Below are 20,639 nucleotides of genomic sequence, written 5' to 3' on the forward strand. Positions count from 1 at the left end.
TCCCAACTGGGTTAGCTCAGGTGGTAGAGCGTGAGACTCTTGATCTCAGGGCTGTGGGTTTGACCCCCATGTTGGGCAAAAGATTCCTGCATTGCAGGGGGTTGGGCGAGATGGCCCTGGCATACCCACCAACATTTCTCTGATAAAAATAGGGACATCCTATTCAGTAGCAGTACAGTGGTACCTTGTGTTACAGATGCTTCAGGTTACAGACATTTCAGGTTACAGACGCTTCAGGTTACAGACTCTGCTAATCCAGAAATAGTACCTCGGGTTAAGAACTTTGCTTAAGGATGAGAACAGAAATCATGCAGCGGTGGTGTAGCAGCAGCGGGAGGCCCCATTAGCTAAAGTGGTGCTTCAGGTTAAGTACAGTTTCAGGTTAAGAACAGATCTCCAGAACAAATTAAGTTCTTAACCCGAGGTACCACTGTAGTAGTAATATTTTTATTATTTATAACACACACACACACCCATCTGACTGGGTTTCCCCAGCCACTCTGGGCGGCTTCCAACATATATAAAAACAATAAAGCATTAAACATTAAAATATATATATGCAGGGCTGCCTTCATATGTCTTCTTAAGGTTGTTTTACACTCATAAAGGCTCAGGAACCCTGTCCTCTTTTACCTCAGGTCACCCTGGTGTAGAAGGAACTGCCTGGAGGAACAACTCCCTCTGTTTGGCTACCCTGGGAGCTGTTTGGGCCTCTCTCTTTTTAAAAAATATTTTTATTAAGCAATTTCAGCATAACAAATTATCAGACCATATAATCACATACGTTATTTCCCCCCTTTCCCCCCCCTTCAATCTCTCCCTCCCCCCCCCCCCACAAAGGACTTTCCTCAGCTCCTCTCTCTGATTTCTCTGCACATATTATTCTCTGCATGTTATAAAATAATACATATCCTTGCCTTATCTATCATGTAATCAACCAGTAAATTTGTGAATGTTTATTCAAAACCTGCCAAGGAGTCCAGTTCATTTTGTTGTTGTTTTAGATAATTTGTAAAAGGTTCCCATTCTTCCTTAAAGTCACAGTTGTCCTTATCATGCAGTTTGTATGTCAATTTAGCCAACTCTGCATAACTCATCAATGTTTCTTGCCGCTGTTCTTTCTTTAGGATTTCCTCATTCTTCCATCCTTGTGCTATCAAGACTCTTGCCATTTGGGCCTCTTTTTTAACTTGCGGTCAAGGCAGCTACCTTATCAGCACAAGCTTTGAGGGAGGGGACCCAGAGAGGAGCAGATCTGATCGCACAGTTCTAGGGAGTTTTTTTGGTTCCCCCCCTAGGGTTATTTTTACCCTTCAGCAAAGAGCACTTGCTAAATGCATTTGCTTCTCTGCCGGGGGTGTAGCTTCCTGGAGGAGCCAATCACAGCCCAGGGACTGCTAATGAAGGCAACCTAAAATTGCCCTCTCTTTACCTGCTGGATTGCAGACTTTTCAGCCATTCACCTCATCAGTAGGGTAAACAGTGTGTTCGCTGTCAGAGGGTTATAAAGAGACCTTGGCATCTGGATGCATTGTTTCAGTTATTCAAGTGTGGAGTTGGATAACAGGTCACTAATAGTAAATGCTTAGAATTCTTTTACCCAAATTCTCCTGTGTTTTCCAGCATACTCTGAGCTAGTTTGGGTAAATGGCATTGTTGTGCCATTTATATTGGTACGCTTTTATCATTTTATCATTGGAATGTTATAGATAGCATCGCTGCAATTGTTTTTCAGCAGAAATGTGAACAGATAAAATATTATTACCGCCCCTTAGTCTGCTTACAAAGCTGTTTTGGTTTTCAGAGTGGAGAAGGCAAAACCAAGTATTACGTACTGCAGCTAAAGTGTTGCAGTGTGGAGTGCTTGCATTCAGCATTCCTGCCAGCCGCGCCCCTTTCCAGGATATGCCATTCCATTCACCTCTCCTTGGTCTTCTCTCTCCGCCCCCACCTTCCCAACAGCCAATCAGCTTTCCATGGCCATTGGGCATGCTCAAGTAAGGAGGAGGGAGGGAGCAGGGAAGGGGAGAGAAATTCGGTTCAGTTTCACATTTAAAGGCAGACCTCCCTAATCCACACTTTCTGAAAGAATACACAAACTGAAACACAGAATTCTAAACTCTCTAAATTTCGCAATTCAGCTCTTCATCCAATTAACTTGTGCACAAATGAATATACCAGGATAAGGTGTGCATAGAGATGTATATATCAGTGAAAGGAACATAGGAAAGGCATTATATTATGGAAAATTGGTTTGTAGTGTATATATTTAGTTCATAAAATTTAGGCACTGCTTGATTGTAAAAACAAAAACAAAAAACCCCAGTGTCTCCATTAGGTGAAATTTGCACTCAAATACAGACGAATTTTCACAAGGATTCATTTTTATTAAAAACAAAGCACAAACTGATATGAAAATCTGGAGATGTGTATTTAAGGTTGGGAAAAATGAGAAATAGAGTGTGAAGTTGTCAGATGCACCCTCTCTTTTCTCAAATTGTCCCTGGTCTGCTTTGTGGGTTTTCCTTACTAGCTTTAAGGCAGGGGGAGCCAACATGTTGTCCTCCAGATGTTGGACTACATCTCCCATCATCCCTCAGACAATTGGCTATGCTGACTGGGGCCGATGGGACTTGTAGTCCAACAGCATCGCTATGTTGGTTTCTCCCACCTGCCCTGTCCTTAAGACTTATTTGCGTCCCTCAGAAACCTCCCCTCCCTCCTTCAGATATGCAATTTTGTAACTGGAAGGAAGTGTCTGAAGTTAATTTGACTGCTGGTAAGTTCTCACTGAACTCAAGTGTCTTCAGGGTTCTCACACTTGTTATTGCACTCACCTGATCAAATGAAAGAACACTTTTCACTGATTTAAATATTTATAACACTGCAGACCTGTCTTCTACAGATTTTGTGAAATAGGAACGATCCACCAAAAGTTGGGTAAAACTGCTTGTGTAGTGTAGGATCTGGATTAAAGGAGGGATGTCTCCTGAGCCTAGTCTACCTCACAGGGCTGCTGTGTGGATAAAATGGGGTGCCACTCCAATTTATGCCACTCTTGGCTTCTCAGAGACTACAACTCCCATCAGCCCCAGTCAGCACTGGCCAGCTCTCGGGGATGGTGGGAGTTGTAGTTTGACACCGCCTGGAGTAGACCACGCTGTCTTCCCTGTATCTACAATTCTTGCCACAATCACCCCATGGGGAATGAGAGCCAGGAAGAGATTCTCTTGCCAAGGAACAACCATTGTGCTTTGAGGGGAAATGTTGTGGCTGTCGAGGGCTTCAGGGGAAAGGGCAAGCGATGTTTCCAACCATCACTTGCTTTAGCTTTTTGGTTTTACAACTTTTGTATCTGCATTGCAGCTATTATGGAGCCAGCCATATTTTGTTGTTTAGTCGTGTCCAACTCTTCATGACCCCAATGGACCAGAGCATGCCAGGCACTCCTGTCTTCTACTGCCTCCCACAGTTTGGTCAAACTCATGTTAGTAGCTGTACCTCCTTGGTCAAAGCTACTGGGAAACCTGGTGGTCCCTGAGCCTTTGTAACAAAAGACAGAAATCAGGGATTAAATCTGCTGTATGGATCCTCCATGGTGAGTCCCATTTATCCTGATTTGCTCACACGAGGTATATGTGGTGGTTTGACTATGCCCAGTCTCCATTGAGCATTTGCTCTGATTCATTTGCGGCGAGGTTATATGACAATCCTGATTTGCTCACGGGCCAGGTTCAAAATGAGCCAGGGATTAATACATGGGTAGGCAAACTAAGGCCCAGGGGCCGGATCTGGCCCAATCGCCTTCTTAATCTGGCCCGCGGATGGTCTGGGAATCAGCGTGTTTTTACATGAGTAGAATGTGTCCTTTTATTTAAAATGCATCTCTGGGTTATTTGTGGGGCCTGCCTGGTGTTTTTACATGAGTTGAATATGTGATTTTATTTAAAATGCATCTCTAGGTTATTTGCGGGGCATAGGAATTCATTCATTTTTTTCCTTCAAAATATAGTCCGGCCCACCACATGGTCTGAGGGACAGTGGACTGGCCCCCTACTGAAAAAGTTTGCTGACCCCTGGATTAATAGGAAAATCATTTGCCCACCCCACACTTTTCAAGGCATTTCCCCATCACTTTCAAAACTGCAAAAAGTCATTTTTTTTACAAAAGTATTATTGTTGCACTGGGCCTACAGCATGCTTTAAACCACTTTAAATGCGCAGCTCTGAAGTTCTGGGATGTGCTCGCATCCTTCCCACAAAATGGTCAGTATTGAAGTCCTTTTTCTGCCTGGGTAGCCTTTGACATGTGCATATGTAATCAACCTACAGTGGTACCTCGGGTTATATATGCTTCAGGTTACATACGCTTCAGGTTACAGACTCTGCTAACCCAGAAATAGTACCTCGGGTTAAGAACTTTGCTTCAGGATGAGAACAGAAATTGTGCTCCGGCAGCGCGGCGGCAGCAAGAGGCCCCATAGGCTAAAGTGGTGCTTCAGGTTAAGAACAGTTTCAGGTTAAGTACAGACCTCCGGAACGAATTAAGTACTTAACTTGAGGTACCACTGTATATGGTTACAAATGCAGTATATATTCAGGCCACATACGCATGCCATGCATTTAAAGTGTCATGGTACTTCTTTAAACAGTGATGGTTCCCCCCCCCCAAAGAATCCTGGGAGCTGTAGTTTGTTAAGTGGTGGGGTGAGAGTTAGTAGGAGACCCCTCTCCTATTCTCCTCTGAGAGCTACAGTTCCCAGAGTTCTCTGGGATTGACTTCTAAACCATTCTGGGAATTGCAGCTCTGAGAAGGGAACAAGAGGGTCTCCTAAGAACTCTTTTGCATTAGCAAAACGGAAGTATAATAAAGTGTGGTGTGGCAAAGACGGTTGCATGGATGGTGTCATGGAAAATTGAATCCCTGCTCATTTGGTGCCTGCCTGTATCTCTCAGCCTTAATGGACCTCGCAGGGTTTTTGGGAGGATAAAGGAAGGAGATTCTGTGTCTTAAACTCTCCCCAGATCCTCAAAGGAAGGCTGGGATCCAACTGTGAGTAAATAATAACATAGGAGGACAGAGACAACACCTAGGGAGGAATTGGGGAGGGGGGAGGACCCAGGAGTTCCTTGATGTATTTCAGTGAAATCTTCTCCAGTTACAACCCTGGAAGAGTCCCAAGAGTTGCAGCCTTTGATGCTCATCGCGTCATTTCTGCTTCTAGTCTGTCTAGTCTGTCCCTTTGTGTGCCCCAAACTGTTGGGGGGGGGATTTAATATTGGCACACAGTAATCTTCTCACTAAAAGGGGGGCGAGGAGAGAAATGTACAGGGCAGAATCTGATGTCGCAGGCTGTGGTCATGGCAGGCACCGGTGGTTGGCATTGCTGGGTGTCTGGCTGCCTTTGCCTTGGGAGGGGGCACACTGCAGTGAGGTTGAGATAGGTTAATGCAGGGTGATCATAACTCTCCCTGACTCCATCTTGCCCAAGAACCCCTGCAAAGCCTAGAGCTGACACTGTAGACATTTTTGCGCCTCTTTGACAGGTCCAGAGGTTAAGTACTTGACAAGGTGCCTTTCGCCATGTCAGCCTCTTGCTCCATCTGACTTAGTGCTGTCTACACCAGAGGTGAGGAACGTTCACCACGCTGGCCAATCTTGGCCTGCCAGTGGTCCATTTCTCCAAAACCATGGCCACCCGTCAATCAGCTGAGGTCACTCTGATGGGGGGCTGACATCAGCTGCTGGGTGGGGTTCAGTTCTGTGTTGGCTGCATGTGTGAACCCAAAGCAGCAGGATTGAAGCATGTAAAATGAGAAGTTCCTGGGTCAAATCTCACCCCAACCTTGAATTCACTAGCTAGACTTGGGCAAGCCACTCTGCCCAGGCCTCCATCCATTAGCTTAGGAAATGAACGCAGGGTTGCTGTGCAGACAGCCTGAAATGCCTTGAGTTCTTCATATGTCATGTATCGATGCTAAGTAATATGATTATGGATTGAATACATTATCACTTCCAGCCTGCGAATGAAGGAAACCAAAACAACCCCATGCATATGATGGAGATGGTTTCTCGTGATGATGATTTATGTTTTGGCAGTGTACACATTCTACATTTAAAGTGTCCCCCCCTAAAAAAAAGAAACCTATGAACTGTAGTTTGTTATGGATGCTGAGAATTGTAGCTTTGTGAGGGGTAAACTGCAGTTCTCAGGAGTTTGGTTTTTTGGGGAGGGTGCTTTAAATAGGCAGCATTTATCTTGCAGCCTTCCTCCAAGGAGCTGTGCGCATTGTATGAGGTTCTCTTTCTTCTGTTACCCTCCCAACAACCCTGTGAGGTAGGCTAGTTTAAAAGATTACAACTTCATAGCTGAACTAGGATTTGAACCCGAGCCATCTCTCCCCACCTGTTTTACTTGGTTATTGTTCCTGGGCCACGTTGCCTGCAGCTAGGCTTGTCTCTAGCCCTAGCAGACTCAGTTGCAGAGGCCAGGCTGCTTTTGCACCGGGTGTGTGGCTGCATGCCAGCGTGTGTAAATGCGTGCTTGCTAATCTGGCGGGCCTAATAAGAGGCAGCAGCTGGGAGGGTCTGGCCCAGTCCTGGCTCTCCCCTCCTCTCTGACTAGGCAGCAGCGGAGGAGGAGGCAGGCTGGGCTCTCCTCCCTTTCATCTCCTCCTGCTCAGGCTCCACTCCCCATGTCAGTTGCCTTACTCATCTGGGCTGGCTCTGGAGTCAGCCCCAGCCAGCCAGCCAGCCAGCAGGAGCCAGGCTGGAGAGATGGAAAGGGAGGAAGAGAACAGGAGGAGGAGGGAGGGAGGGAATCTCATGACATATCTTGGGAAAAGTCTGTGCTTCAAGGAGATGTTTTCTTTGTGGTCATGAAGCCCCCCCCCCCTCACTTCCACCTCCTCCACTCCTTTGCCTTCGTCAGAGCCATCTTTTACGAGGCGCTCTCTCTCTCTCTCTCTCTCTCTCTCTCTCTCTCTCTCTCTCTCTTTCTCAACCACGAGGGAACGAAGCCAGCCCAGGCTGCTAGGAGGCCTCTTGGACCAGCCGCCTGCAGCTTGGCAGGGCCTCCAGAGGGCAGGTCGGATGTCCAAGGGGTGGGCGATCCAAGTGGCAACACAGAGTTGGGCTTTGCGGTCGCTCTCTGCCTCTTGGAAAGGGGATAAGAACCAAAGAGCGCAAGAGGAGCTCTAGTGCATGCGGCCAGTAGCTCTTTTAGCCCAGCATCCTTGGCTCATGGTGGCCATGCAGATGCCACAAGCAGGATTCAAGCACAGGAGCCCAATCGCCTCCTGTGGTTTCCAGCAACTGGCGTTCAGAAGCATTGCTGCCTCCAGCTGCAGAGGCAGAGCAGAGCCATTGTGGCTGGTAGCCATTGATAGCCTTTCATCTCCACAAATTTGTCTAATCCTGTTTTAGAGCCAACTAGAGATGCTGGTTTTCCTGGTGATAAGAAACCTGCCATTATTGTCATTGTCCTGTGGTCTGAAATGCATCCTTCATCCTTTTGGGGTTTTTTGTTTTGTTTTGCAGTCTTTGGACACCTTTTCAAACTGTAGTTTTAGCCTCTGCTTCTTTTGTAGGCAGAGACCAGTTTGCCCCTCTTTGAACCCTCCCTCTCTCCCCTTACACCCACCAAACAATTTTCTTCTGTTCTTGGTGGACTTGCTAATAATTAAGCATAGATTACTGAGGCAGGCAATTGCTGCTTGCATTGCAGAGTCTTGCCTGGGTGACCTGAGGTCTCCAGATAAGCAAATCTGCCTAGTTGTCTACCACAATATTCCAATGTGGCGAGTCTCAAATAGGGATTCCTATTCCCAGTTTTGCAGCGCTCATGTGATGTCCTGATGGTCAGATCATTGGGCTAAGAATCCACATCATCTCTCAGTCAAGACCTTCCTCACAGGGATGTTGTGAGGACCAAACTGAAAGCAGCCACATAGCCCTGAGCAGCTTCAGCAGAAAGGCTGGATAAAAATGCCACAAATAGTTATATAAATATCTGTTTTCTCCACCCTCTGCCAGCCCTCACATGGGGAGTGAGTGGTGGTTATGAATCCCTTGGGAGATGATGGACCTTCCTTGGAGGTTTTTAAGCAGAGCTTGGATGTCCATCTGTCCTGGATGCTTTAGTTGAGATTCCTGCAATGAAGGGGGTTGGACTAGATGACCCTTGGTTTACCTTCCAGCTATGATAATTCCATGACCACAGTACTTGCTGACAGCCCACTTTGGGATACAGAGCCCAGGCCTGAAAACCTCCGCAAAGAGCCCCCCTACCACTAGTCACAGACCAGAATCTAAAGTAGAGACATTGTGGACTACAGCTCCCATCATTCATGGCCATTGGTCCGGTAGACTGGCGTGGGTGGGAGTCTGAGTCCAGTGACATCCGCAGGGTCACAGGTTCCCCAACCTGTGCACATCTGAACCAACCTTCGTGGCAGGCATCACCCACTTGCTTATGGGTCTTAGTCACAGGCCTCTGGTCTCTAGCCAGGGAACAGACAGCGGTTGTGCCAACTGGAATCCTTTCATAGGAGGGGAAAGCCCGCCTGAAATTTGGAGGAGGAAAAGGGGAGGGAAGATGCCAGAGAGTGACTGGGATCAGTGTCATCTTTGTCCTTTGCCATGCGGTTTCCATGTGTGTTACGTTACACGGTGATTTGCATAAATGAGGGGGCAAGAACTTGATGGAGAGAACTTGACTTGTGGTCAGGCCAGTAGTGGGAATTTCCAGCCTAGGGTGGATGAATGAATGGCTTCATAAATGCTTATTGTTCCATGCATGCATGTGGGTGTGTAGGGGAGGCCCAGGAGTAACATAATAAGAGTCCATCAGGCCAGTGACCCACCTAGTCTCACAGTGACCAACCAGATGCCCATTACGAGGAATCCTCAAGTAGAACACCCAAGCACAAGAACCCTCTCCCCTCCTGGTATTCAGAATCGTAGCACCTTCAATATATGCCATCATGACTACTAGCCATTAATATCCTTGTCCTCCATGAATTTATCAAGCAATCTGGTTAGCTTTTTTGTGGAGGGGGGTACCTTAGGCTCCCATTGCTTGTTGCCAATCTCATGGAACCCTTGACCACTTTGGGGCATGCTTATGTTTGTCAGTGGCTGAGTGGGTGTTACTACTTTGTAGCTCTCTCTCTCCCAGTAACATCTGGTCCCATTAAGGGTGGCAGAGTCGCTTCCTATTTTATTGTCATCCAGCTTAGTGAGCAACATCCAGGAAATGAGGAACCCCTGGAAACAAGTGGCTTGGCGCTCGTTGGTTTTTGCTGGCGTGCGTGGTGAAATCTGGCAACCACATTGTGTGATGGCAACGTTTATACGGGGAGCTGGTTGTGTCTCGTGACTGCTGGTGCATCGGATTCATCCATATCGTTGCATCAAGGCCACAGCACCTTGTGGGAGTCCTTCCACCTCTGCAATTTGAACAGTGGTGCTTTGAAGGCTTGTGGCTTTGCCACCCATTGACATCCATAAATGCCGGCACTGCAGCAGAAATGGAGATGGTTTGCAATTGCAGACCTATCAAGAGACTGGAACCAGGAGATGCACATCCATAGTCAGGGAGAATGCAGTGGTGGAAGGTGCCAAGTCTAAAGAAAACAGCTGGTGAGTCGCTGCTGCATAGGGGAACCAGGTGGCAGTAGCAAGAGAGTTGAGTACAAATGCCCTGGCAGAGCCAATCTAATGTTCTTGCTGGCGCCTTTGCACCGCACCACCCTCCTTGATGAAGCCGTCGTTTGTGAAACACCAGAGCCCCGCACGAGGCAGAGGAAGGGGGGTGCGGCAGGTGCGGGCCACCCCAGGTGTCACCACTGACAAAGGGGGATGACAAAATGCGGGGCAGCACTCACTGTGGGGCCTGCAGTGCACCCGAGCCATGCATCTTTCCTGGGAGAGATGTGGTGGCTCAGGCACCGCACTGCCCAAACGGTCCGCCCACTGCCTCCCCCCCCCAGCTGTAGGGTGGCTGAGTGGGAGAAGGCAGGCAGACTCTGGAGGCCCCACGGTGTGCCCCGCCCCTATGGGCAGCTCACCCTGCCCCGGGGCACACCATCCCCAGTGCCTGAGCGCCGTTGTCCATGCAACTTGTGAACCAGCCCTTTATCTCTACCACTTATAAGAGAGATCATTATTGTTGTTACTGTTGTGAGAAATGTGAATGAGAAGGCAATTAAGTGTGTATGATTCTGCGGGTTGAGGAAATATGGGAAGTTTGGGCAGCAACCCAGAATGTGAGTGTATCTCAATGCAGAGCTTGCATTGCCCGTTGGGCACTCATGTCTGCAACCCTTTGGCCAGCTCTGCCTTGGCTTTGGTCTTGCACAGGTTGGCTCCTTGCTTTTCCCTCAACCACAAGTGCCTGGAGGCCAGAGAAGCTGGTGTCCTGGCACCCCGAAGCATCTCTTCCTGGAGAGGTCTCTGGCCACTGTGGGAGACCTTTGAGCGCTCCAAGCTGCCAGCAGCCTTCCTGTGAGTCCATCCAACAGGAAGGCTCCATTCCTGTAGTGGTTTCTCTCTAGTTTCTGGTGAAACAAATCCAGCCTTTTTTCATTTATTTTTTTTAAAGCATCCTAGCAATTAAATCGCTTCTGGGCTTTGGCTGTGGGTAAATGGCCATCAAACGAATGAGTGATTCTCCCACTTCCAAGGACTGTGTGGGTCGCCCTGCCACCTGCTTGCCTTCTCTCATTCATTCCCAGCCTTGGCATCTATTACAAGTTGAGCTGACCCTTTCCCCCCTTGTCCTCTTCACTTGATCCTTTGGGGAAGGATTAGAGCTATTTAGCAAAGTGGTTAGTGGGATTAGAGGCGATTATCTCAGGGGAGGCTGGCTGCTTTCAAAGGGGGGGGGTAGAGGGCCTGGCATTGGTATGGAGGGCAATTCCTTGATGTAGAACTGCAAGGGTTTCTAAGAAAACCTGCCCAAATTCTGAGAAGTCTTGAAATTTAGCTCTTTCTTTCTTTCTTTCTTTTTGCAATATTCATACACACTTGACAGATGTCTTCTCTCCCCTCGCACCAACCAACAAGTCTTATTGCAGAAGAAAATGTGGGGGGTGTTGCTTCCAGGGTTAGTTACAGAGTGTGTCTGGTTTAGAGGGCTACAAAATGCTGGCAATTTGGCCTGTTTCTTAACTGATCATTATTGGGGGGGTTTTCTGCCTGGGATGTGTGTTTGCCCACATGCACCTAGGCAAACCTGAAGGGAGCATGAATGGCTTGAGGAAGCAGCAGAGACTTCAAGTGCACCCAGATTTGCTTTGCACTTCTCAAGGCAACAGGTTATTGGGGTGCAAAGAAGCAAAACTCAAAAGGGGGCAGGACTCACACATTTAGTTATCAGAATGGGGAGCAGTGGAGGAGTTTCCCAAGGTCAGGTCTGGTAAGACTTTGGCTTCCTGCACGTGGAAAACTAGTGTGGCAATGGGAAGTCTGGACCTAGAACAGCTTAGTCAGTAGAGAATGGGAGAATTCATCTCAGAGTTGTGGATCTGAGCCTCATGTTGGGCAAACGATGCATCTGCATTGCAGGGGGTTGGACCAGATGACTCTCGTGCCGCCTTCCAACTCTTCAGGTCTACTTCTTTTCTGCTGGGGGGCTTTTGTTTTTGGTGTGCTCTTTTAATCATGTGACCCTGGAAACAAAAAAATAACCCTGCTGTGTATAATGGTAGTTATTTGACATTTGATCACCTCTTTGTGGGAAATGGTGTCTGGAAAATACAATGGCCCAAAATTATGTAAATTGTGCACGTGAAATATAATTTATTGGTCTTGTGTTTGTGGTGGGATTTTTGTGTGGAGACTCTTACTGTATACATATTTTTTTCATCTCTGGAAATGTTTCCATATTTCCATAGCATGTGGTCCTTTGTGTTGGTCTCCCCAATGGAGGTCAGGCCATGAGAGATGGACTTGCTCAAAGGCTTGGACAAGGTCTTTGGGTCCTGAGCTTATCAATCCTTGTAGATGGATTGTTGAACAAAGTAGATTTTGAAGGAGAAAGTGCCTGTGGAAATCTCTTTATAGTGTCTCCCTCTATGTGTATGTTTTGTTTTGTGTGTTTTTTTGTGTGTGAATACATACATTGTGCTAACTACAAACTCCCAAAACTGGCATCTCCTGTAAATTTATAACCAAACTAGCACAATACTTCAGCATAGGCGCGGGGACATGACTATGCTGTTTGCGGGGGAGGGGGGTGTGATTGTATGTCAATACTCACTGAGAGGTGGTGGCACAAAACCCAGAACCTTTACACCAATTTCAAGGGGATACCATGTTTGGAGGTTCAGGTTTGGAGGTTTGTAGTTATGCAAGTTACGCATAATGTGGATAAAGGTCCTCAGTGAGAGGTGCCACCCTGTTCCTTTATGGTGCCCTCCAGGTGTTCTTGGGTTGCAACTCTCATCGGACCCAGGCAGCGTTGCCCAGTGGTCACAGGAGGGGAAAGCTATATGCTGCTGTCACATAGCACTTCCTTCTGTTTCCCCTGATGATTCCCAAGCTGTTAACCTCCTCATTATATTCAAGCTTTCACATGACGTAAAAACCACTTCCTGAAATATAGCAGAATATAGCACAAATTTAGCACTCACTTCGTTGTTATTCACTTCCATTAAAAATCTATTGCAGATTTAGAAATTATTACTTTTTACTTTAAATAGAAATTTTAAAAATGAAGAGGCAGGGAATCAGCAGAACCTTCTTGAGCTACGTAAACAACACATGGTTGTTTATATGTATTTGGTGTTTATGAATGAACGTCAGACATCTTTAAGTTGAATAGGGGCAGTTATTTTTAAATCCTGGGTGTTTTACGTACCTTCCATAAATACTGAATTACCTCATATACACAGGATGAGTTATCTCTTTGTGTGTTAGTGGTAAGAGGTGAAAGTTATATGTGCAATTGCCCCCATGTGCTTGTGTTTGAGTTGTCGCTCTTTGCAACTCTCGAGTAATCCTGGAAGGAAAGTCCCCCTTTGGCAGTGCAGTCTAAGCCCCAGATGGGTGTGCATGGGATTGCAGTCTCAGCCATGGTGAATGTGAGGAGGACCAGCTAGTGTTATTTTTCTAGAAAGAGAGGTGGATGCCTCCCTCCTTGTCTTAGAATGGCAATGGCGCCCACCTGAGAGGTGCTGGAACTGAATTCCAGCGAGTTCCGGATGAAAAAAGTCCTGGGACCAGGCACTGAAAAGAGGGAAGGAGTACCTTAGTGGACATCTTTCTAGGTGACTTTAAATAATTCCTTTAAGCAGAAGCATCTTGCTGTTGTTGTTTATTGGGAGTGACAAAGAAGCAGGGAGTCCAGTGTGATGCAAACACACCAACAGAGCCTGCCTGGCATACCTGCTGGGGCATTTGCTCGCCCTCCCAGGGGAAGCAGCAGCTGACCGCCTGCCAGGAAGTGAGAGAGGGGTCCCCATCCCACCTTACCAGCCGCTTCTGCCTCTAAGAATCTTACCTTGTTCTCAGTCGTAGGTTGGACCAGGGCAGGGTTTCTATTGATTTATGGTGGGGCAGGAAGTCCTTGCACATGCTGATTCTTCCCAGCATCTAAACAATGCCATTGGCACCATGATTCACCTATTCCTGGAAAAAAAATACAGTCCATCCTTATTAAATCTCCAGCTGGCAGCTGGTAGGATAGAAGCAGAGCAGTGAAATAGATGGATCCAGAAAGGCAACATTTGTTTTTAATTTTTTGATTGTATTTCTTGATAAATGATACAGAAAATAAAAGGAAAATAAACAAATACTGATACAAAATCGACCAAAAGAAAAATAAAACATATACACCCTACACTACAAACATAAACCTTACACCACCACCCGGTGACTTCCCTCCACCACGACTTGACTTCGTTTATTTAATTTGAATATTAATCTGAATATTATTTAATTTGAATATTGTCATTGCATTCTTTGGATTATTTTTTTCAGCAAGGCAATATTTGTTGTTCTGCCACCTGCACCAGAACCCTTGCGTGGTGATCTTCTCAAGGCCAATCCAGGCTTTCTGCTTCTTGTTCTTCTCTGCTGCCCAGTGTTGGCTGGGTCCCATTGGGAACCGGGAGGCTAACAGTAGGTGGCACCAGAGTGAATGACAGGCAGAGCCAACTCCTTCCAGTTTGGTCCTCCTCCCTGCTGAGTTCTACAAGGGGCAACTCTGAGGAGGAAGCTGTTAGGCAGCACTGCCTCCCTGATCTGGTGGATGGGGTGGCTGGGGGCAGATTGAGGTTGGTGGAGCAGTGTGCCTTTCACTCTAATGGGCCAGCCTCTGCTGCTGCTGCCTCCTTCAGTTTCAGGGTCTGCAGAACAGCTGGAGTTGCTCTTTCCCCTTGTGACAATGATGCATTGGGTATCTTCCCCTGACTAGTTTGAGTAAGAAGACGAGGATGGGGAGTGGTGGGGAAGAAAGATGTTTTGCTCCTGCAGAAGACAGCAGTGAGCTTGGTCCCTGACCTCTGGCTCCATCCATCAGATCCTGAGACAGGAGGGGCAGCAGAACGGCTGACCAGATCAGGCTACTCCTGCTGTGACCAACCGGACATTGATTTCAGCTTGGCTACTGTGTGAGTTAGAGGAGCAAGGAGGCCTCTGATGGAGAACCATGCAGATTGGGATACTCATAGTAGAACAATAGGAGCGGGTGACGTCCTTTGTCTTATAGACCCCAGGGAGGAACATGGGTGCTCTTTCTTGCCATTCCAGTTCCTCCCTCTCCCTGCATGGCCTGGGTTTTAAATATAATTAGATTTGCAGCAAAAAAAGACCTACCCTGGTTTGGATCCCAATAGAGCCAGTATCATTTTAAGGTCCAATTCCTGGATGAATTTCTTTTCTTTGCTGCTTCACATGTGCAAACCCACTGAGGAGTTATTTTACTAGATGCAAGTGGAATGGCAATGTACGTTGCCCCCCCCCAACCCGCCACCTGCCAAATTACATTTTGGAATTCTTGTCCATAAGGAAATTGGGGAGGAGATGCATTTCCATAGATAACGTCTCCTCCCCTACGCTTATTGAAAGGTGTGTTTTGGGACCACTTCACACACGATAATTTTAGGTGTGCAGCTAAGGCTATTAAACACACACTTAAGACACAGCATGTGACAAACATGGTTGTGAATGCAGGAACGCAGTGAGCTGTCTTATGCTGAGAATGACCATTGGTCCATCTAACTCAGCACTGCCTGCAGCAGCTGTCCAAGATTTCAAGCAGATGTCTCTCCTAGCCTTACCTGTCTCTCCTAGCCTTACCTGGAGATGCTGCTGGGGACTCATCCTGCAACCATCTGCGTGGAAAGCAGATGCTCCACCCCTGAGTCCAGCACAACCACATCCTACAGGTATCCCTGAGTGCCACAGGGAGTGGCTGTGAAGTCAGCCTGCCCGGTGAGATGACACAGAATGGCCCACCACATCACATGTGCAGCGGCCCTCCTGGGTAGCAAACCTGGCCCCTTGATTTCACAAGGGGTGCTTGACCTTTGCTTGCACTCTCAAGGCTGATATCTAAACTTCTTCAGCTTGTCCTGGAGCTTTGCTTTATCTCAAGTTAGTTACCATCCGTTATCTGCTGCAAGGCTGATGTTGCAATAGCAACCCTGCATTTTGCTGATGGTTGTGGGTGAAAATGCCATTGTGAAATCCGAACGCTTTGCAGGGCGGAGTCGGATTTCGGTATCTGCTCCTCGAGATCTAGCATTGCGCTCTTGTAAAACTCAAGATTATCCATGTATAACTGGAACTTGGATGCAGCCAGGAGGAGCTGGAATCTGTTGGCTCTCCTTGTGCTCCCTGTGATATTAGCAGAGATGTTTTAACAGGCCTTCCGTCCTGTTCAGTTTCCTCAAATGCCTGACTGAAGCAACAGTGTTGCTCCCCACAATCCTTAAAGGCTGCAGACCCAAACAGACCTACTTGGAAGTACAGTAGTACCTCAGGTTACATACGCTTCAGGTTACATACGCTTCAGGTTACAGACTCCGCTAACCCAGAAATAGTGCTTCAGGTTAAGAACTTTGCTTCAGGATGAGAACAGAAATCGTGCTCCGGCATTGCGGCGGCAGCAGGAGGCCCCATTAGCTAAAGTGGTGCTTGAGGTTAAGAACAGTTTCAGCTTAAGAACGGACCTTCAGAAAGAATTAAGTACTTAACCCGAGGTACCACTGTACACGTCTTTGAAATCAGCAAGGTTTACTTTTGAGCATTCGTAGGTTTTGGGTGTAAGACAATGCACACTGCTACATGTTGAGGCTGAAAAACTTCATCCTGTGCATATTTACTTGAAAGTAACTCCCATGAAAAGGAACGTGGGTGGCGCTGTGGGTTAAACCACAGAGCCTAGGACTTGCCAATCAGAAGGTTGGCGGTTCAAATCCCCGTGATGGCGTGAGCTCCCGTTGCTCGGTCCCTGTTCCTGCCACCTAGCAGTTTGAAAGCACGTCAGAGTGCAAGTAGATAAATAGGTACCACTCCGGTGGGAAGGTAAACAGAGTTTCCGTGTGCTGCTCTGGTTCGTCAGAAGCGGCTTAGTCATGCTGGCCACATGACCCGGAAGCTGTACGCCAGCTCCCTCGGCCAATAAAGCAAGATGAGCGCCGCAACCCCAGAGTCGGCCACGACTGGACATAATGGTCAGGGGTCCCTTTACCTTTACCTTAACTCCCATGAAACAAATGTAGGGTTGAGTTACCTGGTTTTCTCTCCAGCTCAATAAGGCTGTTCAGTGACCTGATGCGTACTATGTTATGACTCTGAAGGCTCTGATCCCATGTGATCACACTTACTCTGTAGGGAGCCTCGCTGAACTTTACCACCCTTCATCTAAAGATCACAGGATGGTTCACAGCATAAAGCTTAGTGGGCTTCCTTTTGAGTAAGTGTGCATGGCCTCCGGCTGCACACCTATTTCTGGTCCATCTGCTTTTCTCTCTGCTTGAAGAAGTTTAGTCTCCTCCTCCCTCTCTCTCCCCCCCCCCCCCGTCTTCCCCTTGCCCCAGGTTGCCTCTGAATCATTCTCCCATAGCCGGGAGAGCAACACAGCTGCCCTCCAAACCAGGCTGCAAAGGTGATGGAGCAGTTTCTGGGTGGTCTCTTGTAACCTCCGAGCTCTCTCAAACCCATCATTAAAAACAAGCGGCTCGAGGGTCAGGGAAAAGTGTCCTGGACACTTTCTCTCGGTGTTATCTCAGAGCGGAAGACGGATGGCAGAGAGCGCTGGGGTGTGTGTTTATTTCTCCAGAGCCTTGGCTAATAAAACCTTCTAAATATCCAAAAGACATTATTTAAACAATGCATGGAATCTGTTACTTATTATCCAATGGCCTGATTATCTTTTCCCACACCAAACTCTTTAACTGGTGAATGTCTGCCGACCAGTTGCATCTGAAAATGTTAGCTCTTCTGACCATTGCAGCAAAACCTGTGGTTTATGTCTTCGGTTTCGCTTAGAGAGTGGCCAACCTTGACTGTTCTGAACATCGGTGAGAGAGGAGGAACAGAAAAAAGAAACGACAAGATCCTCCCTCATCACTATATCTTAACTTTCATCTTCAGAGGGGATGTTGTTCTCTGCCAGCTCTCACCTGGGCTCACCCTTCTCTTCTCACAGCCTCTCAACCTGGGACATTTCTCCTTGCCCACCTCTCACATGGGGTCCAAACTGTCCTTCCCCTTCATCTGTAGACAGTTCTTATCAAAGTACAACGAGAGATTAATAATATGCCTGGAAATTGTGGAGGAAAGAGGGCCTTCTCGGTAGTGGCGCCCGCCCTGTGGAATGGCCTCCCATCAAATGTCAAGGAAATAAACAACTATCTGACTTTTAAAAGACATCTGAAGGCAGTCCTCTTTAGGGCAGCTTTTAAAGTTTAATGTTTTATTGTATTTTTAATGTTTTGTTGCAAGCCGTCCAGAGTGGCTACGGAAACCCAGCCAAATGTGGGTGGGGTATAAATATATTATTATTATTATTATTATTATTATTATTATTATTAGGAGAAGTAGAAGCTGGAAAGATACAGTCTACTTAGGTCTCACTTAGATCAGGAGGGGAGAGATTCTTCTACAAAAAGAGAAGACTCCCAAACCAGTTAAGAGGGGTGTGGTGATCCCTTGGGTCTGTTACTTGGAGTACCTCAGGAGTAGGGTTGTCAAAGGGGTGTGTAACTGACAGGAAGTACCACCTTATTTAAGAACCAAAGTATTAAGCGGCAACAGCTATGCAACAACTGAGAAAGAACTGAAGGGAAATAACTTGAAATAAGCTGAGCATTTACCCTTTAATCTAAAAACCTGTGACATCTACCTGAAGCAAAGTAACTGAACATAAGCAACTGAAGTTTAAAGGAAGCTGTGCTTGATTAGAAGTCCATAACATTAGTTAGATTTAGTATAAATATTATTAGGTGAACGGCTACCTGAAATAATATTATAACCTGAAGTATCCTTTGTTTTACCCACTTTGTGTCATAAACTTCCTTTGTTTAATAAAACGTTTTTTGTTTATTTGATCAAATCCTGCCTGAGACTCCAAATCATTAATTTTCCCTCACACAAGTCTCCCACAAGATAATCTGGGGTAATTTATAGAAATTTGTGTAATTGGTGTACTGTGAGGTGGGTGCGCTATGTTTAAGTGAGGGCCAGCCCAACAGCGCCAAAGGAAAAAATGCTGTTGTGCTGTCCCAAGGAGCTTGTCTAGAATCACAATCCAACAGCAACCTCAGAATTGATTTCCTAAGCAGTCACACAAAATCACAGATGAATCTTCTAGACTGCATTGGTGGAGTAGGAAATGTCCTGCAAAAACTATCAGTCCACAAAAAGCATCCCATTGAATCCCACCTTTCTTTCCAGAACCAAAGAACAGCACAGCAATAGTGGAGTTTGGGAAATCTTACTCAACCTCCTCCTGTTGTCTCTTTGCCTCCTCTTTTAAGATGTGTTGACTCATTTAAATGTGTAGCAAATATAAAACTGCCCGTTGATGAACTTTCAGGCTGGGAGAAAAAGGTCACGCCGAGGCAGGTGACTTGCGATGACCACTCAGGACTCAGCACCTGGGTCACGATTGCTGTCTCTCCCATCATCCTGAGTTTTGCAGCTGAACCATCCTCATTTCCCTCCTTTCTCTCTCTTCCAGATATGGAATGTGCCGACGTGCCTTTGTTAACTCCAAGCAGCAAAGAAATGATGTCGCAGGCGCTGAAGGCCACCTTCAGCGGTTTCACGAAAGAGCAGCAGCGGCTGGGAATCCCCAAAGGTACATTGAGCTTGCCATGAATCCAGCTCTGAATGAACATCGGCTGTTTCGCTAAATGAGCTCTCACATCCGCTTCTCAGCCATTTGGTTGTGCGGATCAGGGTCAAAACCTCCTTGCAGCAGCGACTTCCCCTAAAGCATTTGTAATGTGGTTGCTGAACATCTCCACCATCCCTGGGGAGCAAAAAGGTGTTACCTGTAAATGTCACATGCATGCAGGACTGACACTTGATCAAGGAAATCTTAGAAAATTAACTGTAGGCACTTTAGTCCATTAATGGGAGGTGTAAGGTGGTCCATTAATCAGTCCATTCAAGTTGCACATGAGGAAAATAACAGTTTCCCCAGTGTGGTGATCATTTGCCTAAGATTCCTTTGAGCTCTCCTGTAGCTCAGAATAAATGGTGGTGGCTGCTCTATGGGTTCATACACCACTTTTTGGGAAATGTGCCTGAACAAAGTGAAATCACTCTAAACAGTTAAAGTCCACATGAAAGAATCCACAGCACCTAGTAGAAGTAGAAATGCAGACTTTAAGAGAGAGAAAATTCAGCTAAAGGGGAGAAACATAAAAGGCTTCAAAGTTTAATATGGTCCCTTCAAGGCCTTTAATCTCGCCTTTCCCTGTGTGATGATGTTTCCACCATATATTAGATTAGGTGTGAGGACCCTGAGCTACAACTCCCATCATCATCCCATGCTTTCTGGGGCTGATGGGAGTTCTGGTTCAGCAATATCTGGAAGGCCAAAGGTTCACCACACCTGCCTTATGAGATGGTGCGCAGAGCACCTACCTTTCAATTCCTCTCTCCTGTGGCTTCTTTGTGCAGACCCTCAGCAATGGACGGAAACCCATGTCCGGGACTGGGTGATGTGGGCAGTGAATGAGTTCAGCCTGAAGGGCGTGGACTTCCAGAAGTTTTGTATGAATGGAGCTGCCCTCTGTGCTCTGGGCAAGGACTGCTTCCTGGAGCTGGCACCGGATTTTGTAGGAGACATCCTCTGGGAACATCTGGAGATCCTGCAGAAAGGTAACACTACGATAGACTTTGGCAAGAGCGTGGCCTTTACAGTTGTGGCTCACCACTGCGGGGAATGCTCTTCCAAGGAAGGTCTGCCAGGTGCCACCATTAACCCCCTTTTGGTGCCAGGTAAAAACCTCCCTCCTCTCCCAGGCATCTGACAGATTGTAATCAGCGTCCTGCTGTTTATTGCTAACACTTTTCTGCTGTTGACATTTGCTGTGGGCTGTCATAATGTATTTTTATTGTCATGTATTGTTTTCATTTTTATGCCGTGTATTAGGCTCTTAATTTTTTGGGAAGT

At 46.8% G+C, this 20,639-nt stretch overlaps 1 protein-coding gene across 2 annotated transcripts in view; it reads left to right on the plus strand.

Annotated features, from left to right (window-relative positions):
• Positions 1-20,639, plus strand: part of ETS1 (ETS proto-oncogene 1, transcription factor) — a 98,913-nt gene that overhangs the window by 59,325 nt on the left and 18,949 nt on the right. For both annotated transcript variants that reach the window (XM_081889927.1, XM_081889928.1), the window contains 2 exons: positions 19,194-19,313; positions 20,144-20,344. In XM_081889927.1, the coding sequence (XP_081746053.1) occupies positions 19,194-19,313; positions 20,144-20,344 (321 nt within the window). The remainder of the gene's footprint in view (positions 1-19,193; positions 19,314-20,143; positions 20,345-20,639) is intronic.

This window comes from Podarcis melisellensis (genome assembly GCF_964234715.1).
Source record: "Podarcis melisellensis genome assembly, chromosome: 15".
Taxonomy (NCBI): Eukaryota; Metazoa; Chordata; class Lepidosauria; order Squamata; family Lacertidae; genus Podarcis; species Podarcis melisellensis.